The sequence below is a fragment of the Carassius carassius genome, chromosome 38 (genome assembly GCF_963082965.1).
Source record: "Carassius carassius chromosome 38, fCarCar2.1, whole genome shotgun sequence".
NCBI lineage: Eukaryota > Metazoa > Chordata > Actinopteri > Cypriniformes > Cyprinidae > Carassius > Carassius carassius.
In genome coordinates this window covers 26,316,082-26,337,560 of record NC_081792.1, presented here as the reverse complement: position 1 = coordinate 26,337,560, position 21,479 = coordinate 26,316,082, and the positions used below count along the sequence as shown (strand labels likewise).

The following is a 21,479-nucleotide window of genomic DNA, read 5'->3' as shown; positions in this document are numbered from 1 at the left end:
TTGTACGCTGATGCAACGGGGTGAAAGAGGTATTAAATAAATATTTTTCCTCCGAATGAGTTCTGTTTGCTGCTCTTCTCTCCTTCAAATAATCTTTATTAATTTTTCTACCTTTGGTAGCATCTGTGCTTGCTTTAAATGATGAATTTATTTGTCAGTTTTTAATGTGATGAATGTGCGAGCGCGAAGCATCGATATTGCAGCGAGCGTGTTGGTTGTGGAGATCTCACCGTAGACTTCCACCACTTTCACCCCATCACTGAATTAGGTTAAACCTTTGATTTATGTGCAGATTATGAGGTTTAAAATACATTTCCACTGTGAAAAGAGAGAGGGAGATCCATCAGCGAGGATCAGAGAGTGTTTCAGGAACGCTGCATCACACTGTTTGACGTTGTGACACAGAGCGAGGTGGAACACAGAAGAATCTTCTAGACTCTAAATATTCCCCAATTTAATCTCAGACAGCAGTAAGCACCTGAAGAGCCCCCCAAATAAAGACTAAATAGGACTTGATGTCACAATAAATCCATATTTAAACTCAAACCTTGTTTTATGCATCATGAAGTCTTTTATAAACACCTCAATGTAAAAAAAATAATAAAAAAAAAAGGACGCCAAAGATGAAAATTGTCACAGAAGTGAAATATATGTAGGCTATTCATGTTGATTTCATACAGTTATAAAAGCACTTTTTGAATTAAGGACTCAAAAGAGTCAAAATAAAATTGTAAAAGTAAAAAGTAACAGAATATTCTCTTTTTACACATATAAATCATTTGATGATGTTTTCTTGAGGTCAAACTATTTTGTCATGTAAAAAGAAAAAAGAAAAAAAAGATAATTAACTGAAAAAAAATCTATCAAAAAGTGTGACAATGAGATTCTGCAGAATTCTGGCAAAAAGCTAAACTTTAAAAGGTGTCTGTTCAGATAAAGCTTAATCTTGGTCTGGCACAATTAATGGCAACCGCCCGTTTAATAAATGTTTGGGACTAAACCTAGTCCAATTATTTCAAACCAGATTAGTTCCTTCATCTAAGAGCGGGCTGATCTGTAGTTTGAAGAAGCGTCTCTGCAGGCTGAAGGATCGGTGTTTGAGGGCTCCTGCGGCACAAGCACACAGTGGAGTTTGGGCTTTCTGCTCCGCTCTCCATCACGGTGAGATGCTGAGCTGCATCTGGTCAGCGTGATAGAAACAGGCCTCTGGCTGGAGCAGTAGATTGTCACACCACAAGCACTGCCATAAAGCTCAACACATGCATTCGTTTATGTCTGCTGTGGGCAACTCATTTTCCACAATGCTGAAACGCCATCTATCTCCTTTCGTTCTCATGCTTTCCCGCCCTCTCCTATCTCCTTCCCTTCCTCCTGAAAAACAACATCAAGTGGCTCTTTTTCCTCCCTGTCAGGCATCAGGTCTGTACGTCTCATTCAGGCTGGTACTACAGATGGCAGAGAACAAATTGCACTGACAGACACATCATTTAAATAAAAGGTTGGGAACAGAAATGCATCATACTGTACATTCAGCAAGACCAAATAATGCATACTATATCTGTGAATCAAGTCTCCAAACTGGAGTCTTTTCCTTGTTTAGCCGTCTGAAGCCCTAAACTCACCAAATTGCCCTGTATTGATTTCAAAATCCTTGTAACACAAGTTCACTAGTGCAAACACACTACTACTGCAAACCCAGACAGTCAACAGTGCTGTCAAAGATTGGGTATTTTTTGATGGTGAACAGACAACATTGTGTCTTAGACAAACATTTCAGCAAAGCTAGATCCTGGAATGGAACTTTAAGGAAATATATAATTGTCTAGGCGCTTAACTAACTAACTGGATTTATTGCTCAGCTTCAACCAAATAATATGATTACAAATCATGAAGACAGAATATACATTACCAGTCAAACGTTTGCACCCATTTCAATAAACTACCACGTCACTTTACTTTACTACAAAAAAATACATACAAATTTAGTAAGATTTATTTACTAAGCAAAATAGTGGAAATCTAAAAAATCTTTCCTTTAAACTACGTTTGTTGTTGTTGTTGTTGTTTACAATTTTCCTTTACTCAATACAACGATATATATATATATATATTTTTTTCTTTTATAAAAATATATTCAAGGATGTTTACTGTACACTTCTATTCAAAAGATTGGGGTTGGTGAATTATTTTTATTTTTTCTTAAGTACACTCACTAAAGCTGCTTTAATATGATAAAAAATACAGTCAACTGTAATATTTTGAAATATTATTTCAATTTAAAATAATTGTTTCCTATTATAATATTGTTACATTTATGAACTTTCTGTTCCCTTATTTGGTCACCTTCCTCCTTGTTTTGGTTAATTGATTATTCCTCACCTGTCTCCAGTTCCCTCATTACCTTCGGTGTGTTTAAATACCCGTTCTGTTCAGTTCCTCTTGGTCCGTGATTGTCAAAGTTATGTCAAAGCTGTATGTGCATCTGAATGTGAATGTCTATGTTAATGCTGTATCTGTATATGTAACTTAATCTTCGTTTTCTTCAGTAAACTCCTCATTTTGGTCAAGATCCTCCTCAAGCTTACGTTTAGCACTATACCTCATTCGTAACAGAATCACGGACCTAAACAGTATAGTTTATTTAGCGGCGTTTTTCTTTCCTTTTGGTTTCTATTTTTGTTTTCCTCCCTCTCCTGGAATGGCCATCCCAGCAGTCCGTCTCCTATGCCTGGAGCAACTGGACCGTTCGCTGGAGGACCATACCAGGGACTTTTTAGATCTGGCGTGCCTTACCCACTTCCCCGACTGCTCGCTCTCAAACTTCTTCTACACCGGCCTGAGCGAGCGTTGTAAGGCACGCCTACCAGGGAACGGTCCCCGAGAGGATTTCGCCGCTTTTGTGGAGTGGGTGCTGGAGAAAAATGGATCTTCATTTACCATCAGCACCGCCGAAGAGGATATCTCCAGCCCCACTCCCGACCCAGAGACAAGCCAGCCACCATCAAGGCGCATGGAGCCAGAGCCCACCGCAGCCGCAGAGCCCGAGCCAATGCAGGACCTCGAGAGCGCGACTGACCAGGTGTGTGAGCCGGCAACACCGTGCATCGTGGGAGTCTTAGTGGAGATCGAGGGCGTGGAGGAACGCCCTGCCCACACTTCCGCGACTGAGGGTGAGCTGTTTTGGGTTTCGGGAAAGGATATGGAGCAACTTATGGATCTTATGGACTGGTCTATGGAGGTAATCCCTGAATTTTCTGTTTCTCCGCTGGTTCCGTCCAGCCCTGATCCCCCTGTATACCCTCTCAGTCCCCCACTCCTACCTCCTCCAGTCAGTTCCTCTGTTCCATTTCCGCTGGTTCCGCCCAGCCCTGAATTTTCTGTTTCTCCGCTGGTTCCGCCCAGCCCTGAGTTTTCTGTGTCTCCGCTGGTTCTGCCCAGCTCTGAATTTCCTGTATCTCCGCTGGTTCCGCCCAGTTCTGAACTTCCTGTGTCTCCGCTGGTTCCGCCCAGCTCTGAATTTCCTGTGTCTCCGCTGGTTCCACCCAGCTCTGAATTTCCTGTGTCTCCTGTGTTTCCTCCCAGCCTCCGTCTCCCACCTCCTCCTAGACCTGCCAGTCCCTCTGCTCCACTTCCGCTGGTTCCGTCCAGCCCTGATCCTCCTGTGTTTCCTCCCATCCTTCCTCTCTCTCCTCCTCCTAGACCAGCCAGTTCCTCGACGTCATCTCTGCTGGTGCCTGTCAGTCCCGCAGCTCACCCTCAGTCCACGCCATCTGGGCGCGATGGTTCGCCGCTGGACTGCCAGTCTCCAACTCCGCCTTGGCGTGTTAAGGCCCTGTCTCCGCCTCCAGCCTCCGAGCCCTGGACTCCTCCTCGGCCCTTCGACCCAGCGGCTCCGCCTTGGCTCTTAGCTCCCTCGTCTCCACCGTGGCCTGGCATCCCACCTGCTCCACCGGGCTCCCTCGTCCCTCCGGCTCCACCTTGGTCAGTCGTCGACCATCCGCCACCTTGGGACTCCATTCTTCTGGCTTCACCTCGTCACTCCATCCCTCCGGCTCTGTCAGGCTCCTCCTTCCCTCTGGTTCCACCTCCAACCTCGGTCGCTCCGGCTCCACAGCGGTCTTCCAGGACCCCGCCTCCGCCTTGGTCGCCTGAGCCTTCTGCTCCACTTAGGCCCTCCGGATCCTCAACGTTACCCTGGCTCTGCGGCTGTGCTGCTCCATCTTGGGCTCCTCACCCACCAGTGCAGTCTCCGCCTGTCGGCCCCTGGTGTCGTCGGCTCATTCACCACCATGGCTCCTCCCACCGTCAACTCCACCATGAATCTCTGTCCTGGCTGGTCTCTGGAGGACCATCTGGCTCCTCCTGCTCCGGGCTCCTCCCTCCATCCACTCCGCCCTGGTCCCTACCTCCATGCTCCCTCTTCACCTGCTCCTTACCTGCTCCTCGCCCGCCTCCAGAACCCCCACCCTCCCTCCGCTGGTATTCCTCTTGCGGTGCGAGGACGCACCTTTCCGGGAGGGGGCGAACTGTTACATTTATGAACTTTCTGTTCCCTTATTTGGTCACCTTCCTCCTTGTTTTGGTTAATTGATTATTCCCCACCTGTTTCCAGTTCCCTCATTACCTTCTGTGTGTTTAAATACCCGTTCTGTTCAGTTCCTCTTGGTCCGTGATTGTCAAAGTTATGTCAAAGCTGTATGTGCATCTGAATGTCAATGTCTATGTTAATGCTGTATCTGTATATGTAACTTAATCTTCTTCGTTTTCTTCAGTAAACTCCTCATTTTGGTCAAGATCCTACTCAAGCTCCTTCTTACGTTTAGCACTATACCTCATTTGTAACAGAATCACGGACCTAAACAGTATAGTTTATTTAGCGGCGTTTTTCTTTCCTTTTGGTTTTTTATTTTTGTTTTTCTCCCTCTCCCGGAATGGCCATCCCAGCAGTCCGTCTCCTATGCCTGGAGCAACTGGACCGTTCGCTGGAGGACCATACCATACATAAGTACATAAGTAGATTTAATGCTCAAGAAACCTTTATTATTATTATCATCAATGTTAAAACAGTTGTGCTGCTTCATGTTTTTTGCAGAAACCATGTTACTTTCCCAGTATTTTTGGATGAACAGAAAGTACAAAAGAACAGCATTTATTTGAATTACAGACTGAATAAAAGTATTAATTCACTGTGTTAAAATTACTGTCCCCAAACTTTGCAGTGGTAGTGTAGCCTATATATTTTAGAAAGCAATAGCAACAAAAACCAAGGCTGTGTAAGATGATTATATGCTGTGTAAATCCCTGTGTGAACTCAGTGTCCCTCTTGTTCTCCTCTGGGAACTGAACCTACAACCTTTTGTGTTATCAGTCAGATGCTAAAGGACTACTGCCTCCCTTTAAAAAAGCCCAGTGTCTCTCACCCACTGCCGAATTCCCACTTATCAAAGTCACAAACGGACCACAATCAATCAGATTCCCCAGACACCGAGAGCCACATGCAGGTTTCGGCTCTGCTTTTTATTCCACAAAGAGGACGGACATGTAAGAAATCATAATGCAACTCAGATACTGCATTCCTGTCATTTTATCAACACAAGACGCTCAGTAAATATAATAATAATAATAATTACTCTAAACAAGATCAGTGCAAATGCATCCTGCAAAAGGAAGGCGATACGAAGCCTCAAAACAGCAGGACACATGGGGGAAATTGTGCGTAACCCACCTGAAATCGTGCATGAACCCTGTGATGCTGAGACCCCAATTACAGAGCAGGACTGCCGTCTCTTTCCTCGGCATCCAGCATGGATAGAAAGACAAGAAAGGGATTTGACAGTCTTGTTCGGAATTATTGTTTCCTTCGTGGGAAGATAAGGATTTGCTTTGGGAATTTTTTTTTTCCACTGCCACACTTCAACAGACACTTTTCTTGTTTTAGAGGCATCAAAGCATTGATGTAACTTATACGCAGAAACTTAAGTGTCTAGAATTTAGATTGCATACTGCACAGGGATAAAATATAAAGTAGAATGTTCTGTTGGATGTTGAAGAATCAGCAGTTTTGTTCGACGCACTTTAAGATGTTTTCATGTTTTCATGTTTTCAGTCAATCATACTAAAACCAGAAAACTACAACCACTTTACACTTGTTTTTAAAGTTGCAAAAGCACAAGATCTACATATTTTAAATGTTTATTGTTGTTGTTTGCTTGTTTGTTTGTTTGTTTTTTGCAAACTTCTTAGATTCTACAAACTTAACACATCAGCTATGTTTTTATGAATTAAACCCTTTAAAATCAAAATAAACATGATTTAACTCACTGAACTGATATTTATACTCTATAATATAGCCAGGGTTATTATAGTTAACTAAAACTAAAACCATAAAAAAAAAAGAAAAAACGTTTTTTGTTAAACACAAAATAAAAATCTGCTACTTCAGCATTTCAACATTTAGTTTAACTTGATGAACTAATACAACTAAAACCGAAATAAAAAAACAAAAACTGAATAAAAACCACACAGACATAAAAATTAAACGATTACTTTTTTTTTTTTTTATAAAACCATAGGAAGCAGTAATGAAAAAATAAAAACAATTATAAACAGATTCGAAATATTAATTGAAACTATAATAGTATCTCTCGATGATGTGCTAATCTAATCAACGACTGAAACATCTCGAGCTTGCGTCTTTATGATTAATCGATTGTCATAGTCCTCATTTGTAAAGCATCTGCTAAATGAATAAATGTAAATGAAATAGAATCTAGTTATGTTCATATTATGTTCATAAATATATGAAATAGATTAAATTAAATTCAGTTAATTTCTAGAGTATAAATTATAAAACAGTAGCTCATATACACTGAGAAAACAACATTAAACAATTAAATTAAACATTAAAATTTGAAGTAGAAAGTCTGAAATAGTATTTTCTAATAAAACACTCATTTTAAAAATCATATTTACAGTGTACTGTATGAATTGCATAATAAAATCATCAGAGCAGAGCACAGCATTAATATTTGACAAAACAACATTCATGCTAATCTTTTCTAATCAGAAAGGTGTCAATCATGTAGGGAAAAGAAGAATCACTCTTCAAGTTAGATTTTATTGATTTATCACCGTGCAAATGGTCTTTGAGAAACTTCCTGACTAAAATTGATTTAATTTCTTATATAGATTGCACAGATCCTCTGATAAGTATTCCAACGATGTTCTGGATTAAGGGCCAATCTAGAAAATTACACAGCGGAGAACTAAAACTCTAGATGAGAAGGCACTTAAAAAAACTTATTTGTCTCTTAATGTTTTTCCTTGCACTTGTCCTCCAGTCAGCATGAATGTGGAATTAATTCAGTATATCTGTTAATGCACTTCAGAATAAAATAAAATAAAATAAGGTAAACTTTCACAATGTGTTCATTCATAAAATGATCCAAATACATTATATTTGTAGTTATGTCTGATGATACATTTTTTTTATAAAATGTAAAAATGTGTTATTATAGTGCTCTGTCTTCATAATCACTCCCTCTTTCTCTCTATTATTACGCTCGATGTCAACATCATCACAAAACATATTTCTCTGGCTAAACGATTCATTTTTTACACAAGAATATGCACAACAATCATCACAACAGAGAAAAATGACTCCAGCTTTATATTGCACTTGCACAAAAGCTCCAGTACTTTATAAGGCAGGTAAAAATGCTTTTCAACAGGGATTTTCAAAGGACTTTTGTGCAGGTTAATGGAACAATTTGACAAAACAGCAACTGCATCAGCAGTAATGCACCGATCAGCACAGCATTAAAGGACACTTTATTTCATTTTGAATTTCAAACACGCGTTTCGTCATTTGAGAGCTCAAAATAGGTGCCTTGTTTTCTTTTGTCACTGCAACTCATTCAGTCCAAATTTCTGCCGAGAAGTCTTTGAAAGCATCAGGTGTTAAATTAAAGGGGAATTTGAAAGGTTTATTTGTTTTATATTGCATAAGGAAGACCAGGGCAAGTTGTCACCCTTTTTACTTCAGTAAATATTTCTCAAGAAAGGTTTATTTCTGAAAGTCAGTTTCTGTAAAGACACAAAACTTTTATATATTTTATTATATATTTGGAACATATTTACCTAGTTTACTACAAGCTAAGACACGTATTTATGCTCAAAATGATTGTCTCAAAATCTCTGAGATAAAGCCATTGTGACAACTTCCCTGCGTGACAACTAGCCCCGGTCTCCTCCCTTCAGTTCTTCAGCTCTTGTTTGGCACCACAATTCTCGTCTCGGGTGTTTTTTAGACTGCCTTTCTTGCTTCCACTCACCTCAGCAGTCTTTACGCTGTATTGAACCATTTGTGACAGTGACTGGAGAGGCAGAAACATCACACACACAGTGTGTTCTCTTAGTGTGTCTGAGCGAAACATCCGTGTCCAGCTGCAGCCTCTGCCACACGCAAACCCTCTCCCTGAGATCAAAAGCATGCTATGGCTGGAAACGGAGGAAACACTCACGTATCCAGGGACTGGATAAGGTCACAGGGTCACAACTGCTTCCTGTCCTCATAGTAAACAAATATGATATGACAATAAAACAGAGGTTGACTACTGACGATTGCAATATTCCACAGCCTGGGTTTTCAATAATGCTAGGCGCTAATGCTGGGAGTCTGTGGACTGGTATTGAACCATAGTAATTTCTTTGAAAAACAAAATACATATATTTTATGATCAGGTTGAGATTGAGATTATTGTGAACATATCAGCAGTTATTGACAGCAACAAAAACACTTTATGTATAAATTAAACTAATTTAGAGATGTAAAACTGTTTGTGAATATGAATCAGATATTTGAGGTCTCTTATTATCTTCTAATATACAATAGAATAGAATAGAATAGAAGATTAAATTCATAGTATGCATTTATAATATTATTGTTATATTTTAATTCATACTATATTTCATAATAAATTATACAAATGAAATGTTAATGTGAAAAATTTTTAAGAAATTAAAGACTTACTGACAGCAACAAAAAAATATGTATTTATTATGCTAATTTAGAGATGAATAACTGTTTATGAATCTGAATCAGAGAAGTTAGTACAAAGAAAATCAGGCATAGAATAGAATAGAATAGAATTAATTTCTAATAATTTTTTATGTATATTTCAGAATAAATTAGAATAAATATGTAAATTTAAAATTTTTAAAATTTAATTAAAATTTAAAAAGAATTACTGACAGCAATTAAAATACTTATGTATTATGAAATGTATTATGTATGTATTATTATTATTATTATTATTATTATTATTAAATGTATGCATTATAATGTATTTAAACATTATTATTAAATGTATGTATTACTAAACTCATAGAAATATCAATTTAAAGTGAAAGATGAATTTGTTTTGCCAAAATCTTCAAATATCAAGAGGTTCACAGTAGAATAAGAAAAATGAATAGAATAGAATAGAATTCAAAGGATGCATTTATAATATATTTGTAATTATATATTTATATTTATATATATACACACATTTCAATATACAGATATTATTAAATATGCACATGTAAATATGATGCTGTCAATACATTGATAATGAATGTTTTAGTGGCTATCCAAACACACTAAAAGGTAAATGCACATTTTATGAACAAATACCTTTGATTACGCATGAGATAATGTGCTGACATCATCAGACTGTAAAACCATTATTAAATTATTCACATGTAGTTGTATTACAATGAAACCAGGACACCGTAAAAGATGTCAAAGGAACTGTGACTGAGAAATGATGGCAACACTTGTTTAGCATACTGTGATGCTTGCTAATATACATATAATATATGTTAATTACTAAAATAAAATAAAAAAGGAAAAAACGTCTAGTGGAAAATGAATAAAGCTATGATTTTCTACACAAATAACACAAATGCAGGATTATTCATTTTGAAAAATCAGTTATAATGAGGGAACAACCTCACAGCTGGAAAGAGCAGACAGGATACTGCAAACTTAACAAGACAACATTGCACAGCATGCGTGTGTGTGTGTGTGTGTGTGTGTGTGTGTGTGTGTGTGTGTGTGTGTGTGTAAAATAACAACTCAAAAGATAATCTGATGTTAGATATGATGCATACATCATTAATAAAAAACAAATATATGCCCCCAACAGTGCTGTTCTTGGCAATTTAATGCTCAAATATATAGGATTACTGTATGATATTACTTAGGAAAATCACATGTAGTGTGTGATATGGTGGAAAACATATCAGAAACCCTAAGAATCAGAAGTACTCTTTTTATGTATGTTATCGCACCGATGAGCCCAGCAGAACACAGAAAAAGTGACAGGATCAGTTCAGTCTCAATGACAGATCCAGGCAGTGTGGTCCCTCTTTCACCGTAACAGATCAGCCCTCACATACATCTATAGGATTGTATGATTTAAAAGGACTTTCTATAAGCATAATCGTTTTTTAACACTTGCACACATGCATGTCACTCTCAAATAAAGTTTTCCTGCCATTTGCACCGATGCATACAAATATGTTATTGCCAAGTATAACTAAAAAGAGACCGGGGCTAGTTGTCACACTTTTAACTCCAGTGAATATTTTCTCAGGTTTATTTTTAAAAGTCAAATTTTTTTAACATAAAAAGCTATGATTATTGGACAGGAAAAAATACAGTTCGCTGAACACACATTGACCTTTAGTGATAGCGGGGCATGTTGTGACGCTATGTAGACTGATTACCGATGGAAACCTGCCTTTCAACAGCTTATTATAAGCTTTCCAGTGGAATTCAAATCAAATAATGCAAAACTAGAAAATGCAACATAAAAAAATATTAAACTACTGCAACATTATACAACTTGGGACGACATGCCCCAGTTAGATACTTAAAAATACCCTTGTCCTGATGAACATAATTCAAATCTATGTTCATTATATAGCTGGCTTTTATTTAAATGTACGTCACTTGTTTTAATATGTTTAACTAACAGCTGTAATGAAAATATGATGATAAAGAAATTTTTGTTTGGAGGACAGGATAAAAAAACTGTTATAATTCAAGGCGTCCTGCTAGATAAAACACATTTGATTAACTTTACACTCAAAATCATATAGTTAACAAGATATGACCCTTGTTACATCTTCCCCTTGTGACAACTAGCCCCGGTCTCCCTATATATATATATATATATATATATATATATATATATATATATATATATATATATATATCACCCTGTCATCTGAAAGCAAGATAGCATAAATCCCCATCCATATGATGCACACACACACACACACACACACACTTACCTTCATTACTAGACGTTCCTCTGGAGCCCAGGACCTGCATTGATATAGTCCACACTAAGAGGGGCAGCAGCCCTGGATCTGATGCCATCGTGCAAATGTGGACCCGGCACACGGGGAGAAATCTCTCTCTCTCTCTCTCCCTCTGTCTCTCTCTCGCTCGCTCTCCCCTCTCCTTCGCTCACTCCCTCTCTCGTTCTCTGCCAGCGTAGAATCAGAGCAGTTGTCTCTATCAGGAACTGCTTTCAAAACTGCCTGCCTGCACTTGGGCACATGCAACACCACCAGGAGCAGTACGGGGGCGTGTCCAGCTCTGCCTGTTACAAAGAGCAGCCAATCAGAATGCAGTGTATGGAATATGCACATCCCTAGTTTTACATGCAGCACACCTCCTATGTCTCGTCTGCAGCCACATTCCTACGCATATATTTACTGATTACTAATGTTTGTTTATTGATTTAGTTTTGTACATTTTTGCTATCATATTTTAAAATACTTTTGTTTAAAGAAAATAAGGAAAACAGCTTTTTCAAAACAAATTTTGATTTCCTTTTTTTATATAATGGTCAAAAATGATATATAATCATGATAGAAAATACATTTGTTTAAGGAAAATATATCAATCAGATTACAAGAGAATACACAAACTGATTTGTGCTGAGTTTAGTCATATTAAATATGTATGACTTGAATGAATTTTTTTTTTAATTAATTTAGGGGATTACCAAACAAAACATATTATACTGGTTTGAATGAATATTGTAGAATTATAGACTGAATGAATTTTAGAAATGTAAATTGGAGAGTCCAAATTCAAGTGTGTGTGTGTGTGTGTGTGTGTGTGTGTAACCTATATTGTCAAGTCAAGTCAAGTTTCCAAAAAAATTATTTTACTTAACATGAGGGAATATTTTTTTTTACCTTTATGACATCATGTTTTAAAATACAGTATTTTTTTTCCAAAAAATACAGTACTATTTATTTATCTAATGCTCAACAGTACTTAATAACATGAATCTGAATTTTAATAATCTCAGACTGATGCTGTGCATCGGATATGTTTATCAAATATCCTTCCTCTCTCATTTAAGCAGATAAAAAAGCAGGACATTCAATTTCAGATCAGCGTGTTATTATTTATGAACAAGAGGCCACCTCTGTCACCATCGTCTGATTGATTTTATGATTTAATGCTTCAGGTGCAGATAAATTGATGTCTGCATATTGGCTTGCAGCTCCATCTCTTCTCAGAGCATTTCTCATGGCAATATCTGATTCAGTTAGACTTCCAACCTCCAAACTGGGGTCACTATTTGCTTTCCTGACATTGATTCAACTTAATCCATTAAAAAAAAAAAATCTCCATTTCTCACAACAGAATACTGTTTTTCTGCTAGTATCACTCGCCCAAAACTGCATCAAAATGTTTTCGATAACCAATTTCAGTTTTTCTTTCAACCAACGTTTGAATGTTTGTGACCAGCTTATATAGAACCCTGAAATCATGGTTTTGTAAGTGTTGGAATATGCATTAATGATCCTTTAATAATCATAAAGAATATTTAATTAGAGTATTTTTTTTTTCAAACACATTCTCCTGACTACTAACAAATATTGATTTGTGTTGAAATTATTGGTAATACTTGAATGCATTGGCTAGCGTGAACTAAAAATTAGCATGCATTACATAGAGCATGTATTAATCTTTGTTAATATTAGTTAATAAAAATATATTTGTTCATAGTTAATTTGTGTCAGCTTACAGAACATTAAGTAATGTTGTAGAACTTTTTATTTGAATGTATACACTTTGAGTACAAATTAGTGCATTTTAAAAATTAACATTAAGATGAATAAATTATAGATGTATCTTTCATACTAACAAATGTAATTAATGTCAGTAAATGAAATCTATCAAATGTAGCTCAATTATTATACTTTGCAAAAAGAAAGTGCATGAGTTACATGAGAGATATGAAACTTAAAAGTCTGTTGCCTGGACAATGGTTATTATATAATCTAGTATTCCTTAGAGTCATATTCTGTAATTAGTAGAATTACACAGCTCTTCTTAGTAGAACTGGAATGATTTTTTTTAAAATAAGCATTATAACATGGAAGAATGTTGGTCAAATGTCATCAATAAAAGTTTAAAGTAAAGCAGTGATAGCATAAACCAGTCTAGCTCCATCTCTGGCTCTGCAGCTGGGCGGGAGAAACAGACTGAAGAGAGAAGGAGAGACACTGGGGGGATTCGGAGCCAAAGTGAGGGTCTGCGTCTCGCCTGCCAATGTCTTTCCTGCTCAGGCTGAGAACACAGGGAAGATGTTGTGCTGGTCACAGCTAGCGCTGTTCAGTCCCCCTTGTGAAGAAGAGGAGTCTATGAGCCTCTGTTTGTAACTCCAGCCCAATTTAGATCTTATACTGTATGTTGTTCAAATTCTAGTACTGCTCAGTTATTATTATACTTAAAATTAAAGGAACAGTTTACTCAAAAATAAGCATTTGCAGAAAATATACTCATCCTTGGGCCATCCAAGGTGTAGATGAGTTTGTTTCTTCGTGGAATCAGATTTAGAGAAATTTAGCATTACATCACTTGTTCAGCAATGGATCATTTGCAGTGAATGGGTGCCGTCAGAATGAGAGTACAAAACATCAAAATAATCCACAAGTAATCCACACCACTCCAGTCCAATAATTATCATCTTGTAAAAAATATGTTTGCAATACACAAACTCATTTTTAATAGCTGATTGGAATCTCATTCTGATGGCACCCATTCACTACAGAGGATCCATCAGTGAACAAGTGATGTAATGCTATATTTCTCCAAATCTGTTCTGATGGAGAAACAAACTCATCTACATCTCAGATGGCGTAAATATTCATTTTTTGGGTGAATTGTTCCTGTAATGATTTGAACAAACATCTGACTCCAAGTATTAAACTTCAACGTGTAACTCATACCACAACATTTGTGCCACAGACTTCATGATTTAAGGTGTGGTTTGCTGTTCATTTTTAGTCATCAGACTTCAATGATCTATGCCTGGCAGACATTAAACCTTCCCAGAAATATTATAAAAGTGTCACGTTGCTTGGCAACAAGAAACAAATTGCTGAGAATGTGAAACATCAACTTTAAACCAGATGGTAGCATCTGTAAATGTGCAATAAGGGTCACTGGTCAAATAGTTATTGAGCAAAATGTATGTAAGTAAACTCCACATCAGGTAATTAATATACATGAGTCAAGATATAAAATCTGCATTATGTATGCAGAAAGCAAGTTTTTACATATACACTACCATTTAAAAGTCTGGTGTCCGTAATATATATATATATATATATATATATATATATATATATATATATATATAACATTTAAGGAAATTAATCATTCTATTCAGCAAGGATGCATTAAATTAAAAGTGATAAGAAAGACTTTTTAATATGAAGCAGCTCAACTGCTGTCAATATCAGCAAATCAGCATATTAGAATGGTTTCTGAAGAATCATGTAACACTGAAGACTGGAGTAATGATGCTGAAAATTCAGCTTTACATAACAGGAATAAATGATATTTTTTACATAGAACAGTTATTTTAAACAATATTACTGTTTTAGATCAAATAAATGCAGCCTCGGTGAGCATAAGAGACATCATAAATCTAACCAACCTCAAACTTTTGTACAGTATCATACAGTATGTTCATTTAAAACTATGTATTGTGACAAAGAAAAAAAAAAAAGCAAACAACATTATTACATAACACACTATCTTCCTGCCCAAAACGCAGGGAACAATACTTTATGCAGTGTTTAAGGCTGCTTCCTCTATGTCTATTTTAGGGCCAAGAACTTCTATTGTGTCTCTGCAGTGTGCAAAAAAGACCAGAACATTTTAAGGATGGGTGACTAAATCATACGGATTGATTTCATATTTTCTATTACATTCCTTTATGCATTTAGCACTAGAATATCCAGATAGTGTTCAGATTAAAATGAATTCATTTCCTCAGCAGTGTGCTTTTAGACGCACCAGCGTTAAGGTTTTATCAGAAGAGGCTTCTTTAGCTCTTTAGTTACTAATCCTCAGGAGACGAGAGCAGCCCGGCATCTGAGCTTTACAGCTGTTCTCCTTTCACCAGACGTGGAGCAACACCCACACGAATGATGCTACCTAAATACTCAGACAACGCACAAGAACAATTAAATGATTAAAGCCCATGATTACATTTTAACATCAAAGCTGCTTTAGCGCTTCCTGCATTATGGATGTGTTCAATGGTTGTTTGATATATAAATACATATATTTCTACACTATTATTGCTTGGATGAGCAATCATTGACGTTAAATATCACCTGCATGATTTCTGGGTTCTCAGCAACTTTGCAGAAACTAATGAAATTTTTTTTTTTAATCAAAAATACAGATGTGCTCAAATCTCCACATATGCTGGTTTATAATAATTTGAGGTTCTGACTGATTTTAATTCAAAGAAAAACAAAAATCAAAGCCATTTTGTTCCATTTCAATGACTGAACATAAAGAAAGCATAAATGACAGGTATTCTCAGAAAAAAGAGAGAGAGGGAGAGAGAGAACGAGCGATAATGCAATATAACTTGTAATCAGTTTAAACCATATGTCTATCTGCTCATAACCAAATCATGTCATTAAAATCAAGAGTATTTCATTTCTCACTGATTGCAGCTCTTTGTTTTCTAAAAGCTGTCAGTGGGACATCATTAAGGCATGATCAAAATTAAACGCGACAATTCGCTCTGTGGAAGAAACAATGTGTGCTTCTGTGAAAAGGAGCTGAGGAGAACTGAGATAGAGGAAGGGATCACACATCGACGGATCATACGGGACTGAAACCTTCACCACAACATCTTTCCCAAATTTCTCTCTTTCCTCACAAGGCTATTGAAGTTTCCCAGAACATACGCACCAAAAAAATAAAAAATAAATAAATAAATAAAAATTATATATATATATATATATATATATATATATATATATATATATATATATATATATATATATATATATATATATACTAATATATATATTCAAATAAGTTCATCTTTCAACTTTTAAAGAACTCGTGTTTTTAAGTCAGTCTGATGTAATTTAAGTTTAAATTACATACTGTACACAGTTAAGTTGATTGTACTAAGGCAGCATGTTTTTTACAGTGAGGTGTAAAATAGAAAGAAAAAAAGTATCAATGAGATTTCTTCAATGAGAATCTAATTTCTTATTTACATTTTTTCATTTTTGGAATAAAAAATATCACACATGAATGTTGTAGAAAGCTTTAGCAACATTGACCTACTACAATGAACTTTTCTCTGGCCGTATCCCTCAAGCAACAAGCACCCAACCGTTCACTCTCATCCTGATGTGCCCGCACTACCCAGCCTCCAAGTGTTTAATAAACCCTTACATACTGCAGCATGAGAAGCACTGCTGGGGAACTGACGTGCATGTGCGCTTGATGGACGCTCAGGCAGCGCGGTTAGCACACGTCAGCCTTGAATTACCTGCTTGGGTACCCTGCGGCCTGCCATTTTGTGGCACTGCGTGGCAGCAGATGGTGCGGGTCACTACACGGGTCCTGGACGCAGAGTGCCTGCTATATATAAACCTGCTTGTGTAGTCTAATGGATTCACCAATTTATGGAGAAAACATAATAAATGTAATCAGTATTGCAATGAATCATCCTCATGCCTAGAATGTGGATAAGATTAATGTATTTTATGAAGAAATGGTATTGGTATTAACAAAATGGTGTTCTGTGTTAACACATCATGGCATGTATTGTTGTCTGACGTCATCTGCTATTGGCAGGACTTGTTGTTCTCTTGTTGCTATTACATCATCGCTTTGTTCTTTTTTACTGAGATAAACTCACAGACAAAGACTTTTCTGGATGTTTGGTAACTTTAAATTGATAGTTTACTCCAAAATTAATTTGGTATATTATATTACTTCATTAGACTTATAATGTCATGCATAAGATATATTCACTGCATGCTTTTGTGCCTTTTTTGTACATCATTGTACAGAAAACAGCAGCCATGTACTTCAATATATATATATATATATATATATATATATATATATATATATATATATATATATATATATATTACAGAGCAAAAGTTTGGACACACCTTCTCATTCAAAGAGTTTTCTTTATTTTCATGACTATGAAAATTGTAGATTCACACTGATGGCATCAAAACTCTGAATTAACACATGTGGAATTATATATGGAATTATATACGTAACAAAAAAGTGTGAAACAACTGAAAATATGTCATATTGTAGGTTCTTCAAAGTAGCCACCTTTTGCTTTGATTACTGCTTTGCACACTCTTGGCATTCTCTTGATGAGCTTCAAGAGCTAGTCACCTGAAATGGTCTTCCAACAGTCTTGAAGGAGTTCCGAGAGATGCTTAGCACTTGTTGGCCCTTTTGTCTTCTGTCTGTGGTCCAGCACACCCCTAAACCATCTCGATTGGGTTCAGGTCCGGTGACTGTGGAGGCCAGGTCATCTGGCGCAGCACCCCATCACTCTCCTTCTTGGTCAAATAAACCTTGATGCCTTCATTGTGACTCTACAATTTTCATAGTCATGAAAATAAAGAAAACTCTTTGAATGAGAAGGTGTGTCCAAACTTTTGGTCTGCACTGTATATATATATATATATATATACCGTATTTTCCGGACTATAAGTAGCACTTTTTTTCATAGTTTGGCTGGTCCTGCGACTTATAGTCAGGTGTGACTTATATATTAAAATTAATTTGACATGAACCAAGAGAAATGAACTAAGAGAAATGAACCAAGAGAAAACATTACCGTCTACAGCCGCGAGAGGGCGCTCTATGCTGCTCAGTGCTCCTGTAGTCTACCATTGAGCAGCATAGAGCGCCCTCTCGCGGCTGTTGACTGTAATGTTTTCTCTTGGTTCTAAATAAATGCGACTTATAGTCCAGTGCGACTTATATATGTTTTTTTCCTCATCATGACGTATTTTTGGACTGATGCGACTTATACTCAGGTGCGACTTATAGTCCGAAAAATATATGGTATAATATATATTTACATTTATCTGACGCTTTTATCCAAAGCAACTTACAATTGCTATATACACGTCAGAGGTCGCACGCCTCTGGAGCAACTAGGGGTTAAGTGTCTTGCTCAGGGACACATTGGTGTCTCACAGTGGATTCGAACCCAGGTCTCTCACACCAAAGGCATGTGTCTTATCCACTGCGCCAACACCACCCCATATATATGTGGATATAAAATTAAGTGAATATGGGGGTAAAATGTGTTATTTGTCATAAGTTATAGAGGCTTCCTCTGCAAAATATATGATTGTTATCTTACTAGTAAATAAATAAATAAATTACACAGAAAAAATGAAGGCTATATATTTATAGTATCTGTTTATTTATATAAATATAAAGAATTATATAATGTTATAGTATAAAAATAATAATAATTTATTTTCAAGAAATATTACTATACACATTTATTTAAAAATATACACATAAAATATAAAGAGCAGCCATATTCTTTAATCTTTCTTCCATATTATATAATAAAAATGAAAATATATTTACTAAATTATTATAATTTATCATTATTTATATGTTTGCATTAAGTGAATTTGGGGGTAAAATATGCTATAGAAGCTTCCTCTGCAAAACAGGATTGCCAATAAAGTCAATAAATAAATAATTAAAAAATATATAAAAGATTATATAAAATAATTTAAATGTATATGTATATGAAATAAATTAAAATTACATTTAGCAGACGCTTTTATCCAAAGCGACTTACAGTGCATTCAGGCTATCAACTTTTACCTATCATGTGTTCCCGGGGAATCGAACCCTCAACCTTGCGCTTGATAGTGCAATGCTCTACCAATTGAGCTACAGGAACATATTGTCATATTTATGAACTTTTGTCTCCTTATTTGGTCCTCTTCCTTTTCTTGTTTTAGTTTATTGATTGATCCTCACCTGTCTCCTGTTTCCTCATTACCTTCTGTGTGCATAAATACCCGTTCTGTTCAGTTCCTCCTGGTCCGTGATTGTTGATGTCGATGTTGAATGTTATATGTGTCTAAGCTGTATGTTAATGCTAAATGTAAATCTTGTATATTGTCTGTATTCTCCGTCCTCATCAGTAAACTCCTTATTTTGTTCCAGATCCTCATCTCACACTTTATTATACGTTTAGCACTACCTCAACCTGTAACAGAATCACGGACCTAAACAGTATAGTTTATTTTTTAGCGGCGTTTTTTCTTTCATTTATTTTTTGCCTTTTTTTTTCCTCCTCTCCCGGAATGGCCATCCCAGCAGTCCGTCTCCTATGCCTGGAGCAACTGGACCGTTCGCTGGAGGACCACACCAGGGACTTTTTAGATCTGGCGTGCCTTACTCACTTCCCCGACCGCTCACTCTCTAACTTTTTCTACACCGGCCTGAGTGAGCGGAGTAAGGCACGCCTACCAGCGAACGGTCCCCGAGAGGATTTCGCCGCTTTCGTGGAGTGGGTGCTGGAGAAGAATGGATCTTCGTGGACCATCAGCACCGCCGAAGAGGATATCTCCAGCCCCACTCCCGACCCAGAGACCAGCCAGCCACCATCAGGCCACACGGAGCCAGAGCCCACCGCAGCCGCAGAGCCCGAGCCGATTCAGGACGTCGAGAGCGCGACTGACCAGGTGTGCGAGCCGGCAACACTGTGTATCGTGGGAGTCCTCGTGGAGATCGAGGGCGTGGAGGAACGCCCTGCCCACACTCCTGCGATTGAGGGTGAGCTGTATTCGATCTCGGGAAATATGGAGCAACTTATGGATCTCATGGACTGGTCTATGGAGGTAATTCCTGTATCCCCTGTTTTTCCGCTGGTTCCATCCAGCCCTGATCCCCTTGTATACCCTCTCAGTCTCCCACTCCTACCTCCTCCAGTCAGTTCCTATGCTCCATTTCCGCTGTGTCCACCCAGCCCTGATTTTTCTGTTTCTCAGCTGGTTCCGCCCAGCTATGAATTTTCTGTTTCTCCGCTGGTTCCGCCCAGCCCTGAATTTTCTTTTTCTCCGCTGGTTCCGCCCAGCCCTGAAATTTCTGTTTCTCCGCTGGTTCCGCCCAGCCCTGAATTTTCTGTTTCTCCGCTGGTTCCGCCCAGCTATGAATTTTCTGTTTCTCCGCTGGTTCCGCCCAGCCCTGAGTTTTCTGTTTCTCCGCTGGTTCCGCCCAGCCCTGAGTTTTCTGTTTCTCCGCTGGTTCCGCCCAGCCCTGAGTTTTCTGTTTCTCCGCTGGTTCCGCCCAGCCCTGAATTTTCTGTCTCTCCGCTGGTTCCGCCCAGCTATGAATTTTCTATCTCTCCGCTGGTTCCGCCCAGCCCTGAATTTTCTGTCTCTCCGCTGGTTCCGCCCAGCTATGAATTTTCTGTCTCTCCGCTGGTTCCGCCCAGCTATGAATTTCCTGTCTCTCCGCTGGTTCCGCCCAGCTCTGAATCTTCTGTGTCTCCGCTGATTCCGCCCAGCTCTGAATCTTCTGTGTATCCGCTGGTTCCGCCCAGCTCTGAATCTTCTGTGTCTCCGCTAGTTCCGCCCAGCTCTTAATCTTCTGTGTCTCCTGTGTTCCCTCCCAGCCTCCCTCTCCCACCTCCTCCTAAACCTGCCAGTCCCTCTGCTCCATTTCCGCTGGTTCCGTCCAGCCCTGATCCTCCTGTGTTTCCTCCCATCCTTCCTCTCTCTCCTCCTCCTAGACCAGCCAGTTCCTCGTCATCCCTGCTGGTGCCAGTCAGTCCCGCAGCTCACTCTCAGTCCGCGCCATCTGGGCGTGATGGTTCGCCGCTGGACTGCCAGTCTCCAGCTCCGCCTTGGCATGTTAAGGCCCTGTCTCCGCCTCCAGCCTCCGAGCCCTGGACTCCTCCTCGGTCCTTCGACCCAGCGGCTCTGCCTTGGCTCCTAGCTCCCTCGTCTCCACCGTGGCCTGTCATCCCACCTGCTTCACCGGGCTCCCTCGTCCCTCCGGCTCCACCTTGGTCAGTCGTCGACCATCCGCCGCCTCGGGACTCCACTCCTCTGGT

At 38.3% G+C, this 21,479-nt stretch overlaps 1 protein-coding gene across 4 annotated transcripts in view; it reads right to left on the bottom strand.

The window, feature by feature from the left end:
- The window catches only part of LOC132119667 (ephrin type-A receptor 8-like), a 69,211-nt gene extending 57,572 nt beyond the window's left edge, over positions 1-11,639 (bottom strand). For 2 of the 4 annotated variants that reach the window (XM_059529824.1, XM_059529825.1), the window contains exon 1: positions 11,344-11,639. In XM_059529824.1, the coding sequence (XP_059385807.1) occupies positions 11,344-11,431 (88 nt within the window). In that variant the 5' untranslated portion in view covers positions 11,432-11,639. The remainder of the gene's footprint in view (positions 1-11,343) is intronic. The other 2 variants (XM_059529822.1, XM_059529823.1) reach the window with 1 other exon arrangement.
- Between the last annotated feature and the right edge of the window lie 9,840 nt (positions 11,640-21,479).